The following is a 23,492-nucleotide window of genomic DNA, read 5'->3' on the forward strand; positions in this document are numbered from 1 at the left end:
CTAGTGTGCTGCCATTACACAGACTTGTAAAGTCAATCTGGTAACATTAAAACTAAAAAGATGAATTAATTAATATGAATGAATGCATTTAAATGTTAAAAATGCCTTAGTTTGGGGTCAGAAATATTTTTTAAAGAAATCAATACTTTTATTCAACAAGGATTTGTTCAATTGATCAAAAGTAACAGTAAAGACATTTAAAATGTTACAAAGATTTTTATTTCAAACACATGCTTGTCTTTTGAATTTCTTTTTAGAAAAGAATCTTGAAAAAAAAAATCAAGAAACATTAAGCAGAAAACCATTATTTTAGGTTGTAATGATATTTCACAATATTACTGTGTTTACTGTATTTTTAATCAACTAAATGAAACCTTGGTGAGTATAAGAGACTTTAAAAATATTTTAAAAATCTTACAGAAATAGGGAATGTTGAAATTAATGTGACAGACTGACATTTCTGTGATGTGATAAACGTTGAGTCAAGGACATTTACTGTTTTTATATTATGGCTGAAGTGCAAGACTTTAATCCAGCATAGTCATTCAGCAGTTGGCAATAGGATAGAAATGATATATTGTGAAGCTATTATGCAATTAGTCTGTCACGTGGAGTGAATGGCCTGTAAGAGCTTTTAGTCTGTTTTCTGCCAGTTTATAAAACGTTTGAGGAAACAGACCACAATTATGCTTGTTTAGGAGCAAAGCAACTTGTTTTTTTGGATGCTATTGCATAAAAACAGAGTGTGTCCTATTTTTGTGAGATGCCTTGTTTTTTATAGTGACAAAAGAGCTTCATTTTCTGTCTGTGCTTGGAATGTAAACAGGTTTTTCTGTTACAACCATGCCGCAATGAGTCGGAAATTACACTCTCTTATCGGCCGGAGTTATTGTGCATCATTCTGGAGAAAGACATTGTGGATGTTTACAACGGATTCACTATAGACCTGTGCCTGGGTGCTATTGTCACATTTAGCTGAGGGTCCCTATGGTACCCATTCTATCAATTTGTGTTCAAATTGAGGGCCTATTCAAAGGTGTGCCTGCTTTTGTTCTGTATTGCATCCTTAGAGGCAATTGATAACGGATGCCTTTTTACTACACACACAATCATTTATTATAATGTAATTATATTGCAGTCTGCACAGAGATGTTACAATATAAAGTGTTTTAATCCCATTGTTGAAATAAAGACTAGCACTCTGAATTGATCAGCAAATCAGTAAAAGATTTTACCAGGGTAAGAGAGCAAGAAGTCACTTTTATGCACCTTTCAAAGAATGATTATGTAAAAATTTAGTTTAATTTTATTGAATTAGTGGAACTTTTTTCCCTCTTTTTTAGTATGATCTTGATTTTGTGTATTTAAAGTGCTTATATTAAAACGAGCATATATAAACCTTAAATTAAAACGAGCATATATAAACCTTAATTAAACAATTTAATTATCAATTAATAAGGAATTTATACCAGTATGATATTATGCTGTACCCATATTGGACCAGCTGTTTGGAAAATGATTGAATGGATTCAGCTGCAGGTGAATCATGGACAAAGTAAACATGAACTACTATAGTTAAACTAAGGCGCCATTTACACAACACTGTTTTCAACTAAAAACTGAGAACTTTTTATGCATTTTGTCCATTCATTTACATGACAACTGCATTTCGGGGGTGTGAAACAGGTTTCAAAGTGTAAGTTTTCACTCTGTGTACAAGTACAAAAACACAAATTTGTGAAAACAGAGATGCCATGCACATGCATATTATGTGTTTAGTCTGACATTGCCAACTACTGGCCTGGCATGCATAATACAGCATTCTATTCATTTTTTGCAGATCCATGTGAACAGGGGATCGTTATTGTCTGTATGCGAAAAATTCAAAGGTTTTTAGTACATCATTGTCATGTATACATACCCTCAGAAGTACAAACTAAACAGAAACATCATCTGACAGATTCATTAAGACAGTCAATTGTTGCCACCTACACATTTGAAGATGTACCTCACAGAGAGTTACTGAAAAGTCCCCACCACCAGTACACAAACTGAATGTATGTCTGTAAATGGTATAAAGTATGTTAAATAATTTTAAGTGTTGTTTTGTTTGTTTAATGCAGTTTTGTCTGAATGCAGTAAGATTGCCTGTAATTAATTAATTATTGGGTAATTGGTTGATCAAAGGTTTGAGTTATTACATGAGCCTCAGAAAACATAAATCAGGATGAACCCAGGGGAGGGTGTCATTGATTAACTCTCATGTACTGTTCGATTTCTGGCAACTGCCTGTATGGTCCGGGTCAAATTGACCCTGATTGGATTCGATACAATTCCCCAAAAATCACGCTATGAAAAAAAAAAAATGCAGTCATGTTTAAATAATTAACTTTTAATATAAATACTTTTCACATATAACAAAGAATAAATATCTGAATTTATGATTTAAAAAATATTTTTAAGACTGCCCCTCCCCGACCTGTGGGACATTTACCATTATACATTTATATTTATAACAATAATATCTTAGTCTAAACCTAAAGTAATCTTGACAAACTATAGATCGTTTGAAGTATTTGGTGATTGATTTTCAAAAGAAATAGATAGCAATAGATAAAAAGCGATAGATTCTTCATTTGTGATGCAGTGCCAAACTATAACATTATTTGCCTTTTTTTTGTTTTGTTTTAGGGATCGCATTCAAATCAAATATTAACATTACTGCCCAAACTTCTTCTGAATAGGATGTCTACTTCATAAATATTTTGAAAAGTATGGAAAATATGGTTCAGATCACTCAAACCATATATGTAAATCGAAGAGTCACCAGTGGAGTCTGGATGTCATCTACTAAAAAAGTTTGGTACTGCACACAAAAAGTCTTACTAAAACTTTTTTTTTTTTTTTTTTTTTGAGATATCAACCTAAAATTCAGCACATAACTTTTTTCAGATATTTAACTTTATTTTCTTGAAGTTTTAGAGTTGAACATGATTTGTAAAATATATCTTTTATATAAAATATCAAAATATATATATTTTATATATTTTAAAGTTTTATACTTTTTTTTTACCTCTACAATAATCTGCAAACAGTACCAAAGGAACCAAAATTTAGTGTGTATCAAAAAACATCAGCTTGTTGAAACTTTGCATTCATGTTCATGACCCTAAATGAGAAAAAGACACAAAATTTCAAGAAAAAAACAAAAAACAAAAACGAAGGTTAACTCAAAAATTAAAGCGGGTCAAATTGACCTGCACCAGTACACAAGGGTTAAGAAATCCAGACTCAAGGTAGTGAATTTCAGTCATTACTGAGCATCTTTGTGTGTGATGTGTATGTAAAAGAATAATAAAGTCAACCGCTATTAATGAATTACTCCTAAAGGTGTATTGTACTTATCCTAATGTACTGTACTGTTTGATATCATGGTTGCAAATCCATATTTATTCTAGTGTATTTACTTCAGAGATAGAGTAGCTGATATCCTGGCATTTGTCATTGCTAAAAGGTGTAAACTCTTTTGAACACTTTTTTTTTTATTTATTATTATTATTACCTGGCTCCCTTAATACTTGATTTTGATAGGTCAGTTGTGGCATTCTGCATCATTTTTGTGTAATTACCAACAAAGATCTTTCCAAATCAATATCCATCAATATCATTCCAAAGTCTTTTTCATCTCACATAATGAAATCATTTCAAACCAAATCAATATTTAATGTTCATTTATTTATTCGCTAAGTAGCTGTGTATTTAGCTGGATAATAATACAGTTAGCCAGTCATTATCACAGAAGAAACCCCTTCAGGATGATAAAGACCCTTTTATCACCAGGTTTATTCTGTGACAGTGACCAAACTGACTGTACATTAAATCCTGCATAGTATCAAGAAATTTAGTTCTTTACATTTATTCTTACAATTAATGTCTTATTTAATTACGTTGAAAGGAAGGAATCGAAGAATATCCGGCAACAATTATTCCATTTAATTCCTCATATTCCTCATTCATGATTTTTTTTTTTTTTTTTAAATACATGGGGAGACATTGAAAGCATATATGCATATATGTCAATATATTGACCTCAGTGTTTCTCCTACTTCCACACAGAATGGGTTAAATATCTCTGGCTTTTGTTGTTTGTATGTGTGTTCATATCATTTTATTGGTGTTTTGCTACACATAATGTAAGTCATTCCCATTTGGAAGCTCACAGCTCCCATAAGAACTGCAGTTTATACTGTACCATTTGCGGAAATGGAGTTGTGTGTGATATGTGCACGCAGCATGAACAGTGTGCGAGTTCATGTGATAAAAAGCAATTCTGACTCTATCTATTTTCTCTCAAATATCAGTTTTCATTTGCTCTGTTCTGTGATATAAAAGCTACAGCAGATGTTCACTAGTTTCCATACTTGTGATGTTCTAAAATCTTTATTGTTGACTGTTGTCATTCAATAGAACATTCTTATATCTTCTATAGTATGCATGCGTCATTATTATAAATTAACTAAGCATATTGGTCTCATACATACATACACACATACAAACAAGCATTGTTTACTGCATGTAGAGGTTAATTATGTGTTTTATGGGCCATTTACAAGCTCAGGCGAGACATGCCACAGTGTCCTTCTCACCTCCTGAAGGACTTGTCAGGGAACATAAACCATCTATGCTCTACTAGTGAGTTTCTTTGTCTCTTGACCATGACACACACATCTACACATAGCCAGGCGTACTTTAACAATCATTACCGTGACTCTCCTATGAATCAACTCACGGACATCCTGCCACCCTTCACCTTGACATCCTCTCAGTCTCATGTCTGTCCTCTTGGCACAGACTAGAGAAAGTGATAATGCATACCACTGTTTGGAACAAGAACATTCAGGCCTTCGCTGATGTGAGTGATGCAGCTGCAAGTGACTCAAATCAATTTGAAAAAGATGCTGAGAAAACATCTGTTGTGACACTTGTTTATTCTAACTTTTACCTCAGTGGGTAATATATCATCAAAAGTTTATCTAAGATGGCTGCCCCCACCCCCAAGACTTCAGTGGGTCAAAATATATTTAAAATATTCCTTGCACCAAGCCAATACTAGGGATATTTTTGTATTAATTTATGTATTTTATGCAACTGAACACTGTTGTTTTTTTTCTTTTTCCTTCTACAGCAACTAATGCGAGAGCGCCAGCAGATGGCCAGCCGTCCATTTGCCTCTGTTACAGTGGCACTCGATGCTCCGGAGGAAGAGGAAGAGCTTCTGCAGGGCCAGGTTGAGGTGGGTACCTTCGATTGTAGGCTTGTAGATATTTGATAGTCATTTACCTACTATATTTGTGAAGCAGTAGATGGAATGGATTGGATTGTTGTTTATTATATATGTATATTATATAGACAAAGACAGAGACACACAAGGTCTGAAAGGTCTGATGATGCCCTCACGCAGAAAGTCCACAAGTGAGACTCACTCTGACCTCATTGCCGCGCTTCACCATGAAACTCACTGCGCATATACTTGTTTAATTAAAACTTTGCGATTTCGGTTCATTTCAGTTAATCATGTAGCCCTAGAATAACCTCATTGTGTAACCAAATCGTGAATTTGCAGCAATTTCCTCATTCGGAGGTTGATTAAACAACATCTGTTGTAACAATGTACTCTTCATTTACCATAATTGCATAATGTACGGGTGAATGTTCACTCATTAAGCTGCAAGGCCAAAGAGCAGGGCCATAGAGCAGATCGATCAGTTTGCAGTAAATGCTGCTCCTTCTCTGGAGGCGCTGTGAAATTTAGTTACTTATAACATGCATTTGAAAAAGCAACATGCACCAAGAACTTCAGAACGTGCACAATGTGTTGTCTCGTCACTTGAGTTTATCATTTTTTCCACAATTTTTTTTTTAATAGAAGAGAGTGGAAATCATGAATTTGCAGCAGTTTCCTAATTCAGAGGTTGATTAAACAACATCTGTTGTAACAGTGCAGTCTCCATTTAGCATAATTGCATAATATACGGGTGAATATTCGCTCATTAAGCAGCAAGGCCAAAGAGCAGGGCCATCATCACATTTCATGTCTAAGTTGATTGTTAAGCACAGGTTGCGGATGGATGCTTTCACTGGCTCTGAATATTTCTCTTGCATGTGACTGTTGCACTTGAATGGAAATGTTTGTTGTCAAAGTACTTTACACAGAGATAAAGAAAGCATATATCAACTTTACACTACAAGTGTAATATGAGAAGATCACTTCACACCAATTTAAATAGTCCTTACTTGACATCTACTTTACTGAGATATTCTTTTTACCTGATTTCAACCAGGCTGTGATTGAAGTTATATATTTATAACATGCCAGCTGAATTGTTTCGATTTATTTTGATATGTGGTAAGATTTCTTCCTCTAATCGGCTTCTCTTACTTGTTTTCAAAGATGCAGACTTTTTCAAGAATCTTTTAAATGCCATCTGCAATCTTTGACCTTGTATAAAAGTCAAACAAATGTTTGGCGGTCTGTTTATTTGATGGCTTCTTTATATTGTGGCTCTTACATCTGCATTGTGCGGCTGTGTAAGCACTGTGTGTTGGAAAAGAGCTCTGGAAACATATGCATGGAAATCTGGATGTGCTTTCAAAATTCACCCAAGCCTCTTAGACTTTTTTTTAATAGCTGCAATATAATTTGAATCATACCAGAAAACCACTAATTGCTAGAAAAACATGCTGAGTGCTAAAAGTGTGCTAGACATGCTGTGCTCAATATCTGGACTGAAGTGTGCGAAAAACTTACATTGACTGAGGTGTCCTCACTGTTACCTCCAGAACTCTTCAGGTGCAAACAACATCTGCTGTGAACAAGAGCAGCTGTTCTTCTGGGGATTTTTTTTAAACTCTAATTTTGAAATTAATTTAAAATAAATTAAATTAAATAGAAAAAAAAAATATATATATATTATTTAAATTATTTTATATTTAACCATTAAATTAAATAAAGAATATAAATCTATATATTATTTTATTATATTTTATCATTATTACTTTTATTATTTAAGACCTTATTTAGTAGGGCTTCTCCCTAATAATTGACTAAACGTTAGTCGATGAGAAGAGGCCTGGTCAACCAAATTTTAATTGGTCAGTTGGTCGCCCAAAAAAAAAAAAAGAAAAAGAAAAAGGAAGTGTTGAAGTCATGTAGTCCTTGATTGACAGATTAATAACACCGCTGGTCCATGTGGTAATTATATTGGGCAGGAAATACAAAGTGTAGGATCATTTCGAGAGGGTAAAGTATGACCCCAAAAGGTGACGTTCATCAACATCAAACATGCAGGCTTATCATTTGAAACAAGAAAGTTATAGCCTAACGTTAGTCACTTTATATGGCTGCCAGCTCTATTGTTAACCTAGATAAATGTGTGCTATTATTAGGCGCATATCCAAGTGTTTGTGCAGAGTAGAGTTGTCAAAATACTGAAATTTTAAAAATGTGATGCTTTTAGCACTGTTGAGCGGATTCGTAAACACCTCTGATTGGCCATTGTGTTCACACGCTCATCGGCTATGTCTGTGAATGGCTATAATGATCAACGCATGGAAGTGTTTGAAAGCACACAGAAGTGTTTGAATTTGAAAGCCTTTGGAAGCTGGAGCTTTGGAAAGTAGGCATCTATCAGCGGACTGGTCAGCAATAGGCACCTGCTTTCAAATGCTCCCTTGTGTATCTGTGTAAGCGCTCGGTGAAGAGCGTCATTGATGAATATTTACAACATGTTTTTGAAGTGTTGATCATTGAAGCCAATCACAGGCATATCCGATGAGCGTGTGAACACAGTGGCCAATCAGAGGCGTTTACAAGTCCACTCAACAGTGCTCAAAGCGTCACGTTTTTAAAATTTCCTGTACTCACTTGGTACTTTTGACAGCTCTTTTGACAGCTCTAGTGGGGAGTATGGAAGCTAAATTAGTATCGCACTTAGTGCATGACATTTAACTTAAACTGCATTTTTCTCTATAGGCGCATCCATTATACTGTAAGGATGACAAGTCAGAGTGTCGTCAACTTCTTTGCAGTCAACACTGACTCAGAAAACACTAGTTTATTAATAAATTATTAAAATGTTCAGACAGTCTCACTGCTGTTTTTTTTAAACATGTGACTAGTCGACAAATGACTTAAGCGAATGGCTACCAGTCGACTAGAAAAATCTTTGGTGGAGGGGCAGTCCTACTATTTAGCTTAGTGGTACCACAAATAAGCCCCTTATAGCTCAGCTCAGTAGATGATAACTGTTTGATTGAGGCTTAAATCAAGAGTGTTAAATTATTGATAGATTTTATGGAAGTGTTTCACTATAAGATCTGACGACATGTGTGAAATAACAAGCAGACAAATCATAGGCTGCCTTTCCCTAGGTATGCTGTTGTGTCACATCTGATTGCAGCAGCCTCTATGACCTTGCTGCATTATAAAACAAAGAGGTGAGTTATTAGCATAAATCTTCCATCCATATAATGTCCATACAATGTAATAAAGCTGATGAAGCCGCAGCCCAGAGCACCTGCACTACGCCAAAACCTATCTCGCTTTGTGTGAAGACTGATCGATAGCAGCCCAGTGTTTTTGTAATGCTGGGAGAAATGAATCAATTTCATATGTAATGTTTTAATGTGCTGTATTTACCTCCAGTGGGCTGTGTGGAGATAAAGACTATTTATGACACTTATAAGCTGACTGGGTGAAGACGATTGTTATTCACATGAATGCACAAACTCACATACACATTCACAGGCTTTAAAACATTCAAGGTTTTTTAATTATTTATTTATTTTTTGTACATACAGCACCGTTATTTATGTTTTTAAAATGTTTTTTATGCTCACCAAGGTTCAGTGTATTTGTTTTGTTTATTTTTTATTTAAATTTAAAAATAAATTGTTTTGAATAAAATTCATTTTAAAAATAAATAATTTTAAAATGTAAATTATAGCTGTGATGGTAAAGTGTTTTGTTTTGTTTTTTCACAGCCACATGATCTTTCAGAAATCATTCTAATGATTTCATTCTTTTAAAAAAAAGTGCCAGGTAAAGCAAGATAACTATCATAAATATAAATATAGATTACAAATTATAAAAAATAAAAATAAGTAAATAAATAAATACTGAAATAAATTGATTGATTAAACACTTTTTTTTCGTTTGTGATAAGTTCGTCAATGCCAAGAATGGTGCCCTATCCTGTTCCTATCCTGACAGGCTGACACCAAACTATATTAAAATCAATAAAACCTCATTTATGAGGTTCTTTCTCTGTTAAGATGCTGTCATAGAAGGCAGTCAATCTAGGAAGTTCATAAACAAACCTCATGCCAGTAGGTGTTAAAGACTTATATACTACATGTATAAAACTTTGTGTCAGTTTGTCACTGTGTAAATATCATCTTGTTTTCAGCACATCAGTATTCTGTGTATTCACTTTGTGATTGCAAATTCATGGTTTTATTAAGTTTGTGTTGTTAGATTTTGGCATAATTGGTAGCGTTACTGTTTCATGTATATAGAAAGAACCTTCTTCTGAAGCTGCTTCAATATGAGGTAGCGCATCTTTCTCTCTGGTTGGCATCAGTTACACTCTACACTCTGGCCAAATGTGCTGTTGATGTTATGAAGCTGAGAGTGGTGGGGAGCGATCAGGGAGATGACAACTGTAGTCCTCAGAGCAGGGACCCAAACATCTGTTCTGTGAGCTGTCTGTCTCTGGACTGCACTTATCAAAACAATCTCAGCTGTTCAAATACACAGCAGCATCAGCTCCAACTCTCATGAGCAAAAAACCGATCCTCTCTATTTCTGTCTGTCATGTCTTGCTCATCATCAGACAGCAGTGGATGATATTAAAGATTGCTCATGCTCTCTACACAGGTTCTCTCTTCCTCCCTGCAGACAGATCTTCAGTCTTTGGTTAATTAAGAACAGTGAGAAATCTTAGATTGCTGTCCACAAAACGCATACATATCCCATATCTATCCCTTTCTTTTGAGATGAAGTACCAACATTAGCTAATATTGTACGTATTTTACAAGGTGGCTAATTCGCACGAATTCATACGACCTCACTCGTACGAATTCATATGATTTGTCTAAACCCCAGTGATGGGGAGGCTTAGGGTCGGGGTTAGGGGTTCGTATGAATTAGCCACCTAATTATTTGATTAGTTTTTGTTTGGTTTGTGCAATTTTTAGTTTTTTTTTTTTGTTTGCTTGTTTGTTTGTTTTATTGTTTTTTATATATATTTTGGTTTGGTGTGATTTGTTTTTCTCTTGGTTTGGTTTATTCTTTTTGTTTAGTTTTTCATTTTAGTCTGATTTGATTTTTTGGGGGATTTGTTGATTTTGTTTGTTTTTTATTATTTTCTCAGTTTGGGTTGTTGCTTTCATATTGGTTTGGTTTGATGTTTTTAGTAGATGTTTGATGTTTGTAGTTGTTGTTGTTGCTGTTGTGTTTTGTTTTGTTTTGTTTTGTTTTTGCATCTACATGGGGCCTGTACCATGATGATAGTTGAACAAACTCATGGTTATATGATTAGTTTTGAGTTGACAAAAACAAACCACTCCAATCTGGCTTTGTTGTTACCATGATGCTTATCATCAACTTTCTCTGTCAACTCAGGCTTTGAATTCATGGAGCACGTGCACATGAATGCGTGACATCAGTGGTGAACAGCCAATCACATTCACTTCTCGCGAGAGAGCCAGCATGATTCAAAACTCTTTTGCTGAATGTTAAGAGATTGAAGAAAATGAAGTATTTAAACGCATTTACACTGATGAAAATACTTGTCCATGAAAGAGCACAGATAAAAGAAATTTTCTTGCTCAATCAGTGCAAGTGAAACTTGTAAAGTTAGTTTATATAGTTGATAATATATAGTGATAGAGACTCAAACATGTAAGGTCACATCATATTTAAAGTTATTTACAGCTTATTTTTTACATATTTTATTTTATTTATTACATATGATCTGTATATATCAATATTCATTGAAACGAAATGCTTAATATTAATATATATCATATAATAATTATATAAATCATATATGAATCATAAAGTAATTCTAAGTAGTAATCATTAAAGCAATTTCATTGTTAAATATAGATAGATAGATAGATAGATAGATAGATAGATAGATAGATAGATAGATAGATAGATAGATAGATAGATAGATAGATAGATAGATAGATAGATAGCAGAGGTCGCGTTAACCGAAATTTTTCGTTATTGACTGAATTTTTTTGCAGTGATGGAAAAATATGAAGGCCGTCCGTCATTTTGACAGATTACACTGAGGCTGATGTAACTTGTAACTGTAATTCCCACCCCTGTCCAGCTGGTGGTGAGTGCACTCCAGTGTAGCAGCAGAGCGCAAGTTCAGTCTCCAGAGTAAAATGAAAACAATGCGTTTGATTACACACAGGCAAGCACCCAATTTAAGTCCATTTTATAATAAAGTTATAATACTTATACTTAATTAAGTTTCTAATCCAGTTTGTTTTGTTTTAAATGGTTTGTTTTGTTATTTTTCCTGCTGACTATCAAGTTTATGGTCAAGGAATGGCTTTTCTATGTTACGTGACTGTAACGAATGCGGGACTCAGGTAGGGATCCAAATGCAAAGCTTTATTTACAGTGAGCGTTGTCATACAGGCAGGGTCAAACGGGAGCAAACGGGAACAACAAGGAACAGGCAGAATCGTAGTCAGGGTGCAGGCGATGGTCAGGACAGGCAGCAACGGGTCAACAAACAGGAAACAGGCAGGAACGGTAACACAGGACAGGCAGACAGGATATAATGCTTGGTAATGCAACACAGGGAAAACAAGACCTAGCAGTGAGGTGGTGTGTGTATGAGTCTTTTATAGTCCGTGTAATGAGCTGCAGCTGGGTGTGGTGATTGGTGATTAGTGTGAAGTGTGTGCAGGTGAGTGGCAGAGAGGATGATGGGAGATGTAGTCCGGGAACTGACAGGAACAGACGGTGATCATGACATAACGCCCCCCTCCCGGAAGGCGCGTCCTCGCGGCGTAAAAGGAACAGCTAGGGAGGGAGGGTGGGTGCATTGGAGACCTGCATGCAGACAGAAACGGGGTCCCCAATGCAGGTCCAGGAGCCTCGGGCGGCCACGGCGGGTCAGGAGGCTCGGGCGGCCACGGCAGGTCAGGGTCTATCGGTGACCCCAGCGGGTCAGAGTCCATTAAAGGCCATAATAATTTGCAGTTCAAAGATGGCCATAACAGTTCAGAGGCCCTTAATGGCCATGGTTGAGCAGGGTCCCCACCCACAAGCACCCCACCCTCAGGTACACTGCCCCCCCCCAAAAAGTTCTTGGGGATTTCAGCGGGGCCCGTCGCAGGTTCGTGGACCGAAGGCCTGGATGGCACCAGCAGGGCAGAATGCTTGGGCGGTGGCAGCGGCAGTGCAGGCGGCCTGGGCGGCGGCAGCAGGGCTGACCAAGGGTGCTCAGTGGTCATATCAGGGAGAGCGGACAGCTCGGTGACGGCCTCCATGGCCGTATCAAGAAGAGTGGACAGCTCAGCGATGGCAGCAGGCTCAGGCTGGAGCTGCTCTGGCACGACAGCGGACGGCTCTGAGACAACAGCGAGCTGCTCGGGCTGGCAGACTGTTCCAAAGTCCTTAGAGCTTGAGTTCATCAATGCACGCAGGACAGCCAAGACATAAAAAGTGAGCACAGCCCTCTGGGCCAAGACAGGACAGACCAGGAGAGCAGGCTGTGCTGGAGCAGACTCACTGGCTGGAGCGGACTCACTGGCTGGAGCGGGTTCTGGAGCGGACTCAATGGCTGGAACAACCCCTTCTATTCCAGACACCGAAAGGGCGGCCATCTTGCCCGTGGGCACTGGTGAAACGGCCATCTCGTCCATCGCATCCAGAGAGTTTGATTGCGTAGCAACCGGCGGACTCGAACTTGAGTGCATTGAAACAGACGAGCTTGAGTGCGTTGAAACAGACGAGCTTGAGTGCGTTGAAACAGACGAGCTTGAGTGCGTTGAAACAGACGAGCTTGAGTGCGTTGAAACAGACGAGCTTGAGTGCGTTGAAACAGACGAGCTTGAGTGCGTTGAAACAGACGAGCTTGAGTGCGTTGAAACAGACGAGCTTGAGTGCGTTGAAACAGACGAGCTTGGGTGCGTTGAAACAGACGGGCTTGATTGCGATGCGGCCGGCGGGATTGAGAGCGGCGCGGCCGGCGGGATTGAGAATGAGACGGCTGGTGTATGCTTGGGAATACCAGCCGCCCGTGCTGAAACCAGCGGTGGGTCAACCACACTGGAACGTAATCCTTGACGTTCTCTGACTGATCTAGAGACGTGACGTGGCTCTGAGCAATCAGCGGCGACGTGACATTGCTCTGGGCGATCAGCGAAGGCGTGACGTTGCTCTGGGCGATCAGCGAAGGCGTGACGTTGCTCTGGGCGATCAGCGAAGGCGTGACGTTGCTCTGGGCGATCTGCGAAGGCGTGACGTTGCTCTGGGCGATCTGCGAAGGCGTGACGTTGCTCTGGGCGATCTGCGAAGGCGTGACGTTGCTCTGGGCGATCTGCGAAGGCGTGACGGTGCTCTGGGCGATCTGCGAAGGCATGACGGTGCTCTGGGCGATCAGCAGCGACGTGACATTGCTCTGGGCGATCAACGAAGGCGTGACATTGCTCTGGGTGATCAGCGAAGACGTGACTTGACTCTGGGCGATCAGCGGGGGTATGAACTGGCGTTGTTGTTGTTGTTGACGCCATCTTGTGAATGTCCTCTTTAGCGGCAGCCATTACGTGATGCAACGTGGTGTCGTGTTCCTCCGCGACACCCACGGTAAAACTAGAACCACTCAGCTGCAATGCGAGGACAATATATTGCTCCAACGACCACCTGGGATCGTGAAACGGCATGACGGAACACAGCGGATGAGACAGTCCTCCTCGGAAAAAGATCATGAGACATACCTCATCAAAACACGTTAACTGTGCCAGTCCGATAAACTCCTTGACATAATCCTCTAACGCTCTGTCTCCTTGACGGAGACACATCAACTGAGCAGATGGATTCATATTGCCGAGACGGGAACGCTCACAAAGCTTGCTGGACCTGGGTATGGCTAGGTCTTCTGTAACGAATGCGGGACTCAGGTAGGGATCCAAATGCAAAGCTTTATTTACAGTGAGCGTTGTCATACAGGCAGGGTCAAACGGGAGCAAACGGGAACAACAAGGAACAGGCAGAATCGTAGTCAGGGTGCAGGCGATGGTCAGGACAGGCAGCAACGGGTCAGGAAACAGGCAGGAACGGTAACACAGGACAGGCAGACAGGATATAACGCTTGGTAATGCAACACAGGGAAAACAAGACCTAGCAGTGAGGTGGTGTGTGTATGAGTCTTTTATAGTCCGTGTAATGAGCTGCAGCTGGGTGTGGTGATTGGTGATTAGTGTGAAGTGTGTGCAGGTGAGTGGCAGAGAGGATGATGGGAGATGTAGTCCGGGAACTGACAGGAACAGACGGTGATCATGACAGTGACATTGTTTCCAACACTGATTGAACTGATTAGAACGTGATACAGATTTCGGTAAGCTACTGTATCTTGCAACATATTTTCTGATGTTCATTCATGTTTATTTCGTTATGTAAAGTAGTAAAAAGGAAGGGATGGGATGATCGCGTTCACTCATGATCCATGACAATTCAAGATAAAAATTGAAAAGTGATGCACAGTCTTTGTTCAACTTTCTTTTCATAATATAAATAAATGCATAGCCTCGACCCATTTGCTTATCCTGTAAGATAGTGAATAAAAATGAAAATATGGATGAAAAAAAGAAACTCTTATAATAACGTCTTATTATCATTAAAATCTAAAAAATTAAAATGATTGGTAATAATTGGTTAAAACAGAATTTTTACTATCCTGTCCGTCAAAATGACGGACAATGCGAAAGTCTATTGATTGATATATATTGCTATATAGTGACCTTTAATTTGGAGGAAGATAAACTGAAGGAGTGACTTTATTGCGTTGGATGTGCCATCTGATTGGCCCAATTTCAGTTTGAGATCTCCAACCTAGAACATAACCTGCCCCGGAGCAGGTTAGCTGTGAAGCGCAAGTTACTCTGGTGATGAACAACGCTATCACCTGGTACCTAAAACCCAGCATTGGTGCAAACTTATCTGAAACTTACCTGGCTAGCCAGCTAATCCGTCTTCATGGCACAGGCCCCTGGAAGAGCTAACATTGTTTGCTTGAACATGTCAAAGTCTGACAATGGCAGGCATGTAGTCTTTAGGAAAATCATTTTGGAAGCAGTCATTATTTTTGCATTTCTTCTTGGAATCGTTAGGGGCACAGTAATGACACATTTCACTTTGAAGCAGCCATATGGTAAAATCTATGAAATCAGTAGAAAATGGGGAGGTTCATTTGTTTGGTCTTTCCATGTCATCTTTCACAGGTTTTGGACACTTTAATCAAAGCTAGTCCTATGCAGTGCTTCAAGCAAGTTCAACATAATACTTAGCTCTTCTGTTCTAATGTGTGTCTTGTCAGGGGTGCTGATTTCTGTCACCTCTTATCTCTGTCCAGAACACCTCCTAGATCGATGATCTGTGAATGGTTTTTATGAGCTGCTCATAAATCCTACAGCTGCCCCAGCTCAACCGCGCTCAGAGTAACGTTGAGCTTCAGTTCACCGCACATTTACAAGTAGAGATTTTACTTTTCCGAAGTCAGTGGGAATTGGGCATTGTGATATTTAACAGTGTATTTATATTTTCTGGCCCACAGTGAAACACACACTTTTGACTTATTTGATCAAATCTGGCATCTGTCTGCTGAACTTAATTAAAAGCTGAATAACTCAATGTGTTTTTTGACCTATAGTTAATCCTTGACTACATCACTTAACCCTAGGTTAGCAAATGTCAATTTCTTAATAGACTTAACCAAAACTCACAATCCCTACTTAACTGATCCTTAACCTGAACCTTGACTGTAGTCATTGCTGTCCCTTGAGGTCGAAGTGCCCTTGGAGGGCATTTCACGTACATCTGGATTTTTCTCAGTCAAGCCCAATAATTATGGTGAAAGGCGATGCTTAGAAAAGTGCACATGCAGATCACAGTCTATTATCCATATTAGCAGCTTTTTTATTTCATTCTCTTCCCTGTTTCCACTCAGCAGTTTTGCTGCTCTGAGAGATATTTGACTTTGCCCTGTATCATGTTCAGCTGATCCTGCATGTTACTGTAAAACAGACATTTCTCTGCTGCACAACCCAGATCCGAACCATATGTTCTCTTGGGTTAAAAGACTGACAGGTGAAACTAAATAACCTGCTGTGCCATATGAGAGACTAACAAGTCAACATATGCTTGTACAAGGTAACAGAAGATTGTATTTCACATTAATAAAAAAGAGAAGATGTTGATAGAATATTTGTGTACATAATGAAACGGAGAGATATTCTGTACTTGCTTTTTATGAAAGGATGATGGGGAAACTGTGTTCTTGTCTTATGACTTTTTGCAAAGCTAAGAGACCAGTAATATATATATATTACTTTTTTTTTTTCTTCACTTTTTTTTCCATATCTTTATTTAATGTTAAAATTGTACATTGGATTTAACTTATGTTTTTCATCTAGGCAAGAATTCATTAGTGTTTGATCTTGGTTACTGACAAGCTTTCTCCATCAGAACTGTACATTTTAACATTTCAGTCAAGGTTTCATTGGCCAATATTAGCTAAAGAGAGTCTGGGAAAGAGCCATTAGCCGATGGGGCTGGTTCAATAGTCTTGTGTTCCAGGGGTCATAAAACTTTTATCAATCAATCGATCCATTAGCCGTCTTAATATCACTTTATGTTTTGGCTCTGCCTGAACACTATCTGCTCAGAAAAGATAAGAATGGACATCATAGTCCTCTCATGAAGGCTTGATTGGTCAGTGTGTGTAATTACTATGTAGACACACACTGTTAATGGATTTAATGTGCAGTACAGTATGTTTATTCTGCTCAGATAAGAGACACACACGCACATTGTTAACCTTTGCGGTAAAATATGAATAAGTAAGTGATGTTCTCTCTATTTAAAATGTTTTTGGGTCATTAAGTTTTGTGATTTCAATGATGACTGATAAGTAGTTTGTTTATAAGTACAACTGGGACATTGTGTTAGAAATATTCAGTATTTAGCTTGCCCACCAACTTTATTATGTCTGTCTCTCTGAAATAAATTATGTATAATATATGAATCGATTGCTATATTGTTCTGTATATTGCTCAATCATGTAAATAGTAGTAGTAGTAATAATAATAATAATAATAATAAGTAATATAGTAAATAATGTAAAAACCAGTTTGTTCCTGTTTCTGATCTATAAATGGGACTTGAACCTCCTTGATCTCAGAAAAGGGGGAAATTGCAATTATTCTCAAGGAATACAATCTCAAGCATCATTAGTCCACTAAACCTTCAGAGCAGTATAATTTGATAGTGATTTGAATCGCTAACCCTTAAAAAAAGTCTGTCTATTCATAAAAAACTAAATAAGGTTACAGGTTTATTTTAAGGTGTCTTTGTTACTCAGTACTTAAATGTATAATTAAACTGTGACAGTTATTAACAACATGTACTTTCTATTAGGGCTAGACGATTAATCGAATAGTAATCGAAACCGAAATTCAGAACCTTAACCAATGTAATTTTCCCATGTCAGTTATTTCGTTTTTTTGTTTGTTTTTTTTTTTTTAAATCATGTTAATACTTCCCCTTAAAAACATACTACCACGTGTGTAATCACGTGACTCCACCCCGTCCAGTGAGCGGCATGGAAGCAACATGGTGAGCCAACACACACAGACAGCACGCGAGCGGCGAGCCCCGAAGTGAGATCACTTTCAGTTGCGTCTTCACTAAACTTTATCAATTGTATGTGCTTTAAGGCTTGCCATTTTGGACATTCAAGCAATTTAGACCATCGGATGTGTATCATTATAGTGAGCTACTGCACTGATGCATTGTGGCACACAAACACTCATACAGACAGTAGTTGCCCATCACGTGAAGATTGCACGTACAGAGATAAGCACAGAAACTCATTGTGAACGCTGTCCTGTGATATATCACTAAAGTGGTTTAGAATCTCAAAAGTTATAGCATATATTTTTCTACTTTTGAAGTAACTACTTACAACCCACAGCTTCACAATCAATAGAGAGACGACATGACTAATTCACACATGCAATCGCTCTCATTAATGCATTCAAATAAATGTACTGGTACTGTGCTTATTTATCTGTATCTGATTTACAATGAGCAGAAAGCTGTAAGAAATGTTACAAACCAAAATAACTGCTGAAAGTGAGCCGTTATCCCGGAGCACTCTTTCAGTAGGAAAAAAATATCCCACCTTTAATCGTCAAGCATTTACAGTACAGACCTTGTCAGCGAACTATGCCTAAACAAACAAAAAAACAAAATAATTGTTCATTAATCATAATAGAGGTAAAATTTCAGGTCATATCATCCAGCTCTACTTACTATAAGGTCAGGATTACTAGGATTAAGGTTTGGTTTAGGATTAGTTGTATGTAATTATGCATAATTTACTGTTATTACTATAGTTATTACATGTAACAAGCACACTGCAAAATAAGTTGTTACCCTGAATAACTGCAACATACTGTATATAGTTTAGCTCTATGGAGGTAAAATCACTTATTTTTGTCATAACTGTTCAACTGGCCCCAGATGGAGAACAATACTTGGCTAGTAGCTGTAGAATAACAAATTGAATCTACTGTGTATGATTGCTGATACTCTAAATAAACGTACTCCATAATGCATTTTCATCTGGCTGACCTGAATTGACACCTCCTTCATTTGTCAGTGACATACTGGTGTTGGAAGAGGCTGTGATTCCTGTCTGCCCTAGAGATTAGTAATGCTTAAGAGTTAAACCCTCCTTTGTCAAGGAGATTCAGAGACTTAGGTCAAAAACCCTGAAGGGGTCTGTCAGGAAAAATGCTTTCATCCAAAATGCTACTGCTCATCAAGAGTGTCTTTGCAAATCCTGATTGCTTCTCTCTTAGCTTCTAAAGATCAAAAGGTCTCCAAAAAAGAATACAATTTATTTTAAAAATTCATTCTGAAGAATATTCTTAAAATTCTTAAAGGCGGTGACATTATCCAGGAGCACTGCTACAAAATACTGTATTACTTCAATGGATTTGTCAAATGCTTTCATCCAAAGCGACTTACTTTGCATTCAGAACTGAACCCATGACTTTGGCCTTGTTAGTGCCTCTATACCTTAGCTTTTTTTAAATTTTATTTTATTTTCGGTTGATATCGGCTATTTAGCACCTTGTGGCAGTTGTTGTCTTGATATTTTCACATTGTGTCTACATTGTGTCAATTTAAAGTGACTTAATTGAGAATACACACACATGCATATACTGTATATATATATATATATATATATTGATACTTATATAATTGATATGGTGTAACAATTAAATATTGGTCATTTATCTGTCGTTTTATTCTTTATTTTATTATTCATGCATCCCTAATATGTATCTGTTAATATGTAATTTATGCTAACACAGAGGTGTGAAATATAGAAAAAGATGAAATGGATGGAAGGGAGATTAAAAGAGAAAGAGTGAAAGAAAATAAAGAGTAAAGACATGGCGGTCCGCTATATCTTCCAGAGACAGACGCACTTTACACATAACTGCGATAAAGGCTCCTTGACAGTCTTTTAATCTGTGCTCAAATATGTTGTTTTGCAAAGCTTTATTTTTGCCTAGTCTAAGTAATTATGTTGTTCATCAACAACAGATGTCTCCGTTGCAGACGACACGGCCCTGGGTTGAATTTGCATCATCTTCCATAACTGGCACAGGGCATTCATATGTTGAAGCAGGATTAGTCGGCAGTTGGTTTCGCACCCGTAACTTTCTGCATCGGTGAACTTAATTTCTTTCAGTACTTCCTTAAACTGCCTGTGCCTCTCCATTAAGAGTTTCTCTTATTTCCTAATGACAGCTGTGTTCCTTCTCTCCCTTCGTGTTTTTAATCAATAGCTTCATTCTCACAGAGAACTGAAAAAATCAATATTGGATTTGGAGCAAACAGTTTCTGAAATGATGGGCCGTGTAATGTTTCATGCTTGTTTTTTTGTGAGCCGCCCATGTCTGAGACTCTGAAAATACATTCATCTTCACTGCTAATAGTGGGAGAGGGTGTGAAGGACATACTCCACCTTTTGTTTTGGAGGGGAGAAGTCATGGCTTTTGCTGAGCATTAAGGAAATGATTAATTTGTTGTTCGTGTAGACCATAGTTCACCTCTCTAACCCAGAGCAGTAATAGGATCGTATACTTACTCTCCTTCTGTCTCTCTGTTTCCCTCTCTGCAATTAAAATGGAAATTTGGCAATGAGCCTCGGTGGCAGGACGGTCCTTTTTTATACCCAGGAACTGGCTAATGAATCTGTCTGTGGAGCTCCACATAACCAACACAATGAGCTCCCCTAAGGCCTTGTGCTGTGCACTACTGGAGGCCTGGAGCAAGCTGGGAGGGATGTTGGAGGCCGAATGTGACTGAAGTGGAGAGGCAAACTCCCTACAGTTATATATGTTTTTCAAGCAGTAACTCAAGTGCGGTCACACTCTCTCTTTTTTGTTCTCTCTCTGGATACGTTCACACAGCTGCAGAATACTGCTGTCAGTTCTGGTTTAGAGTGTTGTTTAGAGTTCACACAGAGTTTGGTTATGCACAACATGACAGCTTTGTTCTATAGAAGCGATGTGTTGCTTTTAGTGACCTTTTTTCCTGCCATTGCATTAAAAGACATGGTATATACAGTAAATTATTAAGGGCTTCCTTAAAAGAGATAGTTTGCCCAAAATTACATTTCTGTCATCTTTTTTCACCCAAACCTGTATGAGTTTCTTTTTTCTGTGGAACACGACACCTTACTTGAAAGTCCTTACAATTTTTGTCCTTACAATTAGCTGATCAATTCAAGTAACCTAATGAGTAGTTCATTTTAGAAATAGTATTGCATATTCTCATTTTTCTCATAAGTAAAGTGACTATTTTTCAATTGAAATTTTCAGGATAAAACTACATTTCAGGACAGTCAGTTTCTTTTTCATTGTGAGACTATTTTTGGTAAATCTTTTCAGTTTGTGAACTCACTGTGCATTGTTACTCTGTATATCAGAGCCAAATCTTGGTTGCAGTTATTTTTAATGTTTGGCCATGAAACAAATCTGATTCAAAGTTTACTAACTCCATACTTCCTTTGAAACAGAATTAACAGAGTTTCTAGTAACTCTTTGCTGGAGAAACAAAAAATTGAGGCTGATTTCGAGTTCAGCAAAACAAACCGCTCTATCTATTGCAAGGTAAATACAATTTCATTCTGCACTTTTTTGTTTCCACAAAAAAAAAACATCATTTAGTATTATTTATAAGCTGTTTTCTTCATGAGGGCTGGAATTTTGTCCTTACCACATAAAAAAATCAGGTTTTACTATTCTTGTGGGGACATTTGGTCACATAGGTTTTTTGCAGGCAACATTAAAGGGGTAGTTCACCCAAAAATGAAATTTATGTCATTAATTACTCACCCTCATGTTGTACCAAACCTGTAAGACCTTCGTTTGTTCTTAGAACACAAATTAAGATATTTTTTGATGAAATCCGAGGGTATCTGATGCACACATAAGCAGCAATGACAATGCATCTTTTGAGGTCCAGAAGAGTGTTAAAAGACATCGATAAAACAGTCAATGTGACTACAGTGGTTCAACCTCAATGTTATGAAGTGACGAATATTTTTTGTGCACAAAAACAAAAAAAAATAGCGACTTTTTCAGCAATATCTACTTATGGGCAATTTCAAAACACTGCTTTGTGAAGCTTCAAAGCTTTTTAAATCTTTTGTTTCCATTCAGTGGTTCAGAGCATGTATCAAACTGACAAAGTCACGTGAACCACTAAAATTTCAAGATTCATAAAGCTTCAAAGCTTCACAAAGCAGTGTTTTATAATCGCCCATCACTAGATATTGTTGAATAAAGTCGTTATTTTGTTTTGTTTTTGTACACAAATAGTATTCTCGTCGCTTCATAACATTAAGGTTGAACCACTGTAGTCACGTTGACCGTTTTATCAATGTCTTTTAATACCCTTCTGGACCTCAAAAGATGCATTGTCATTGCTGCTTATGTGTGGATCAGATACCCTCGGATTTCATCAAAAAATATCTTAATTTGTGTTCTGAGGACAAATGAAAGTCTTAGGGTTTGGGACAACATGAGGGTGAGTAATTAATGACAGAAATTGAATTTTTGGTTGAACTAACACTTTAATATTGCCATTATTTTATTTCATTTTTATGGGGGAACAGTGTGTGACAGTTAGGCCAAGAGTTTTTACATTTGTTTATAAGTTCGTTAAATTGCTTCTAAAAACAAAAGTATTTGCAGGATTAGCCAGAGTTAGTAAAGTTAGTGGCATCATTTCTTAATTAATGCAAGTGGTCAGAGATGTGTCTTAAAGTTTGCAACATGTTTTTATAAAATATTCAGTGCTTACTGCATCTTGTATAAAAAAGTCAACAAAGGAAATCTTCTAGTTTCTCTTGGTGTTGTCTGCAGAATTGATGTTTGAGCAATAATTTAAACAAGCTTTTATTTTTATTTATTTTTTGCATAGTAAACTGCAAAATGCGGCAGATTTTATGTGTGACACCACATGTATCTGATTCATGAAGCAGATTTAAGCTCTGAATTACTGACAGAAATTACCATGCATAGAGAAAAAAAAAAAAAAAAAGCATTCAGGACTAAAGCCAAAGAAGCCCACCTATCACGCCGCCCACAGTCATCAATATGAATGGGAATACCAACAGAGAGCTTTCTCCAAGTATTATAGACCTGTGACCCATTTTTAAGTGGCGACCCACCGGTTGAAAAGCACTACTTTAGACCACTCAGTGCAAAAAAGCACAGCCACAAGGCAACTAGAAGCACAACAGCTAGCCTGACTGCAGCTTGCAGGCTGAAAATGAAAGACACTTGCCGAGAGTGTTTCTGACACGCTTCGGATAACCTGCCAGCCACCCCGCATCCCTCTATTTTATTTAATCTCTTTCTCTCCCTTCTCTCTCACGCTCACTGTCTCTCCCCATCTTTCTCTCTCAGGATCTCTTTCTCACACTCTCTCCATCTCTCTCTCGACCAGCAGATGGCCTGTTTGCCTTTTTGTCTCCCTCTCAACTCCAATCATTTCCAGCATTTTTGCTCTCTGTCAGGCCAACTCAGCACAAACAGGCACACACGCACTCACGCTAATGTGTTTCCCAAGGTACTGACAGGTGTATGAGTAAGTG

The 23,492-nt window shown here is 37.8% G+C and overlaps 1 protein-coding gene across 3 annotated transcripts in view; it reads left to right on the top strand.

Moving 5' to 3' along the window:
• Positions 1-23,492, top strand: part of atrnl1a (attractin-like 1a) — a 332,899-nt gene that overhangs the window by 214,197 nt on the left and 95,210 nt on the right. For all 3 annotated transcript variants that reach the window (XM_067386115.1, XM_067386114.1, XM_067386113.1), the window contains exon 28: positions 5,186-5,293. In XM_067386115.1, the coding sequence (XP_067242216.1) occupies positions 5,186-5,293 (108 nt within the window). The remainder of the gene's footprint in view (positions 1-5,185; positions 5,294-23,492) is intronic.

The sequence above is a fragment of the Chanodichthys erythropterus genome, chromosome 5, assembly GCF_024489055.1.
Source record: "Chanodichthys erythropterus isolate Z2021 chromosome 5, ASM2448905v1, whole genome shotgun sequence".
Classification (NCBI taxonomy): domain Eukaryota; kingdom Metazoa; phylum Chordata; class Actinopteri; order Cypriniformes; family Xenocyprididae; genus Chanodichthys; species Chanodichthys erythropterus.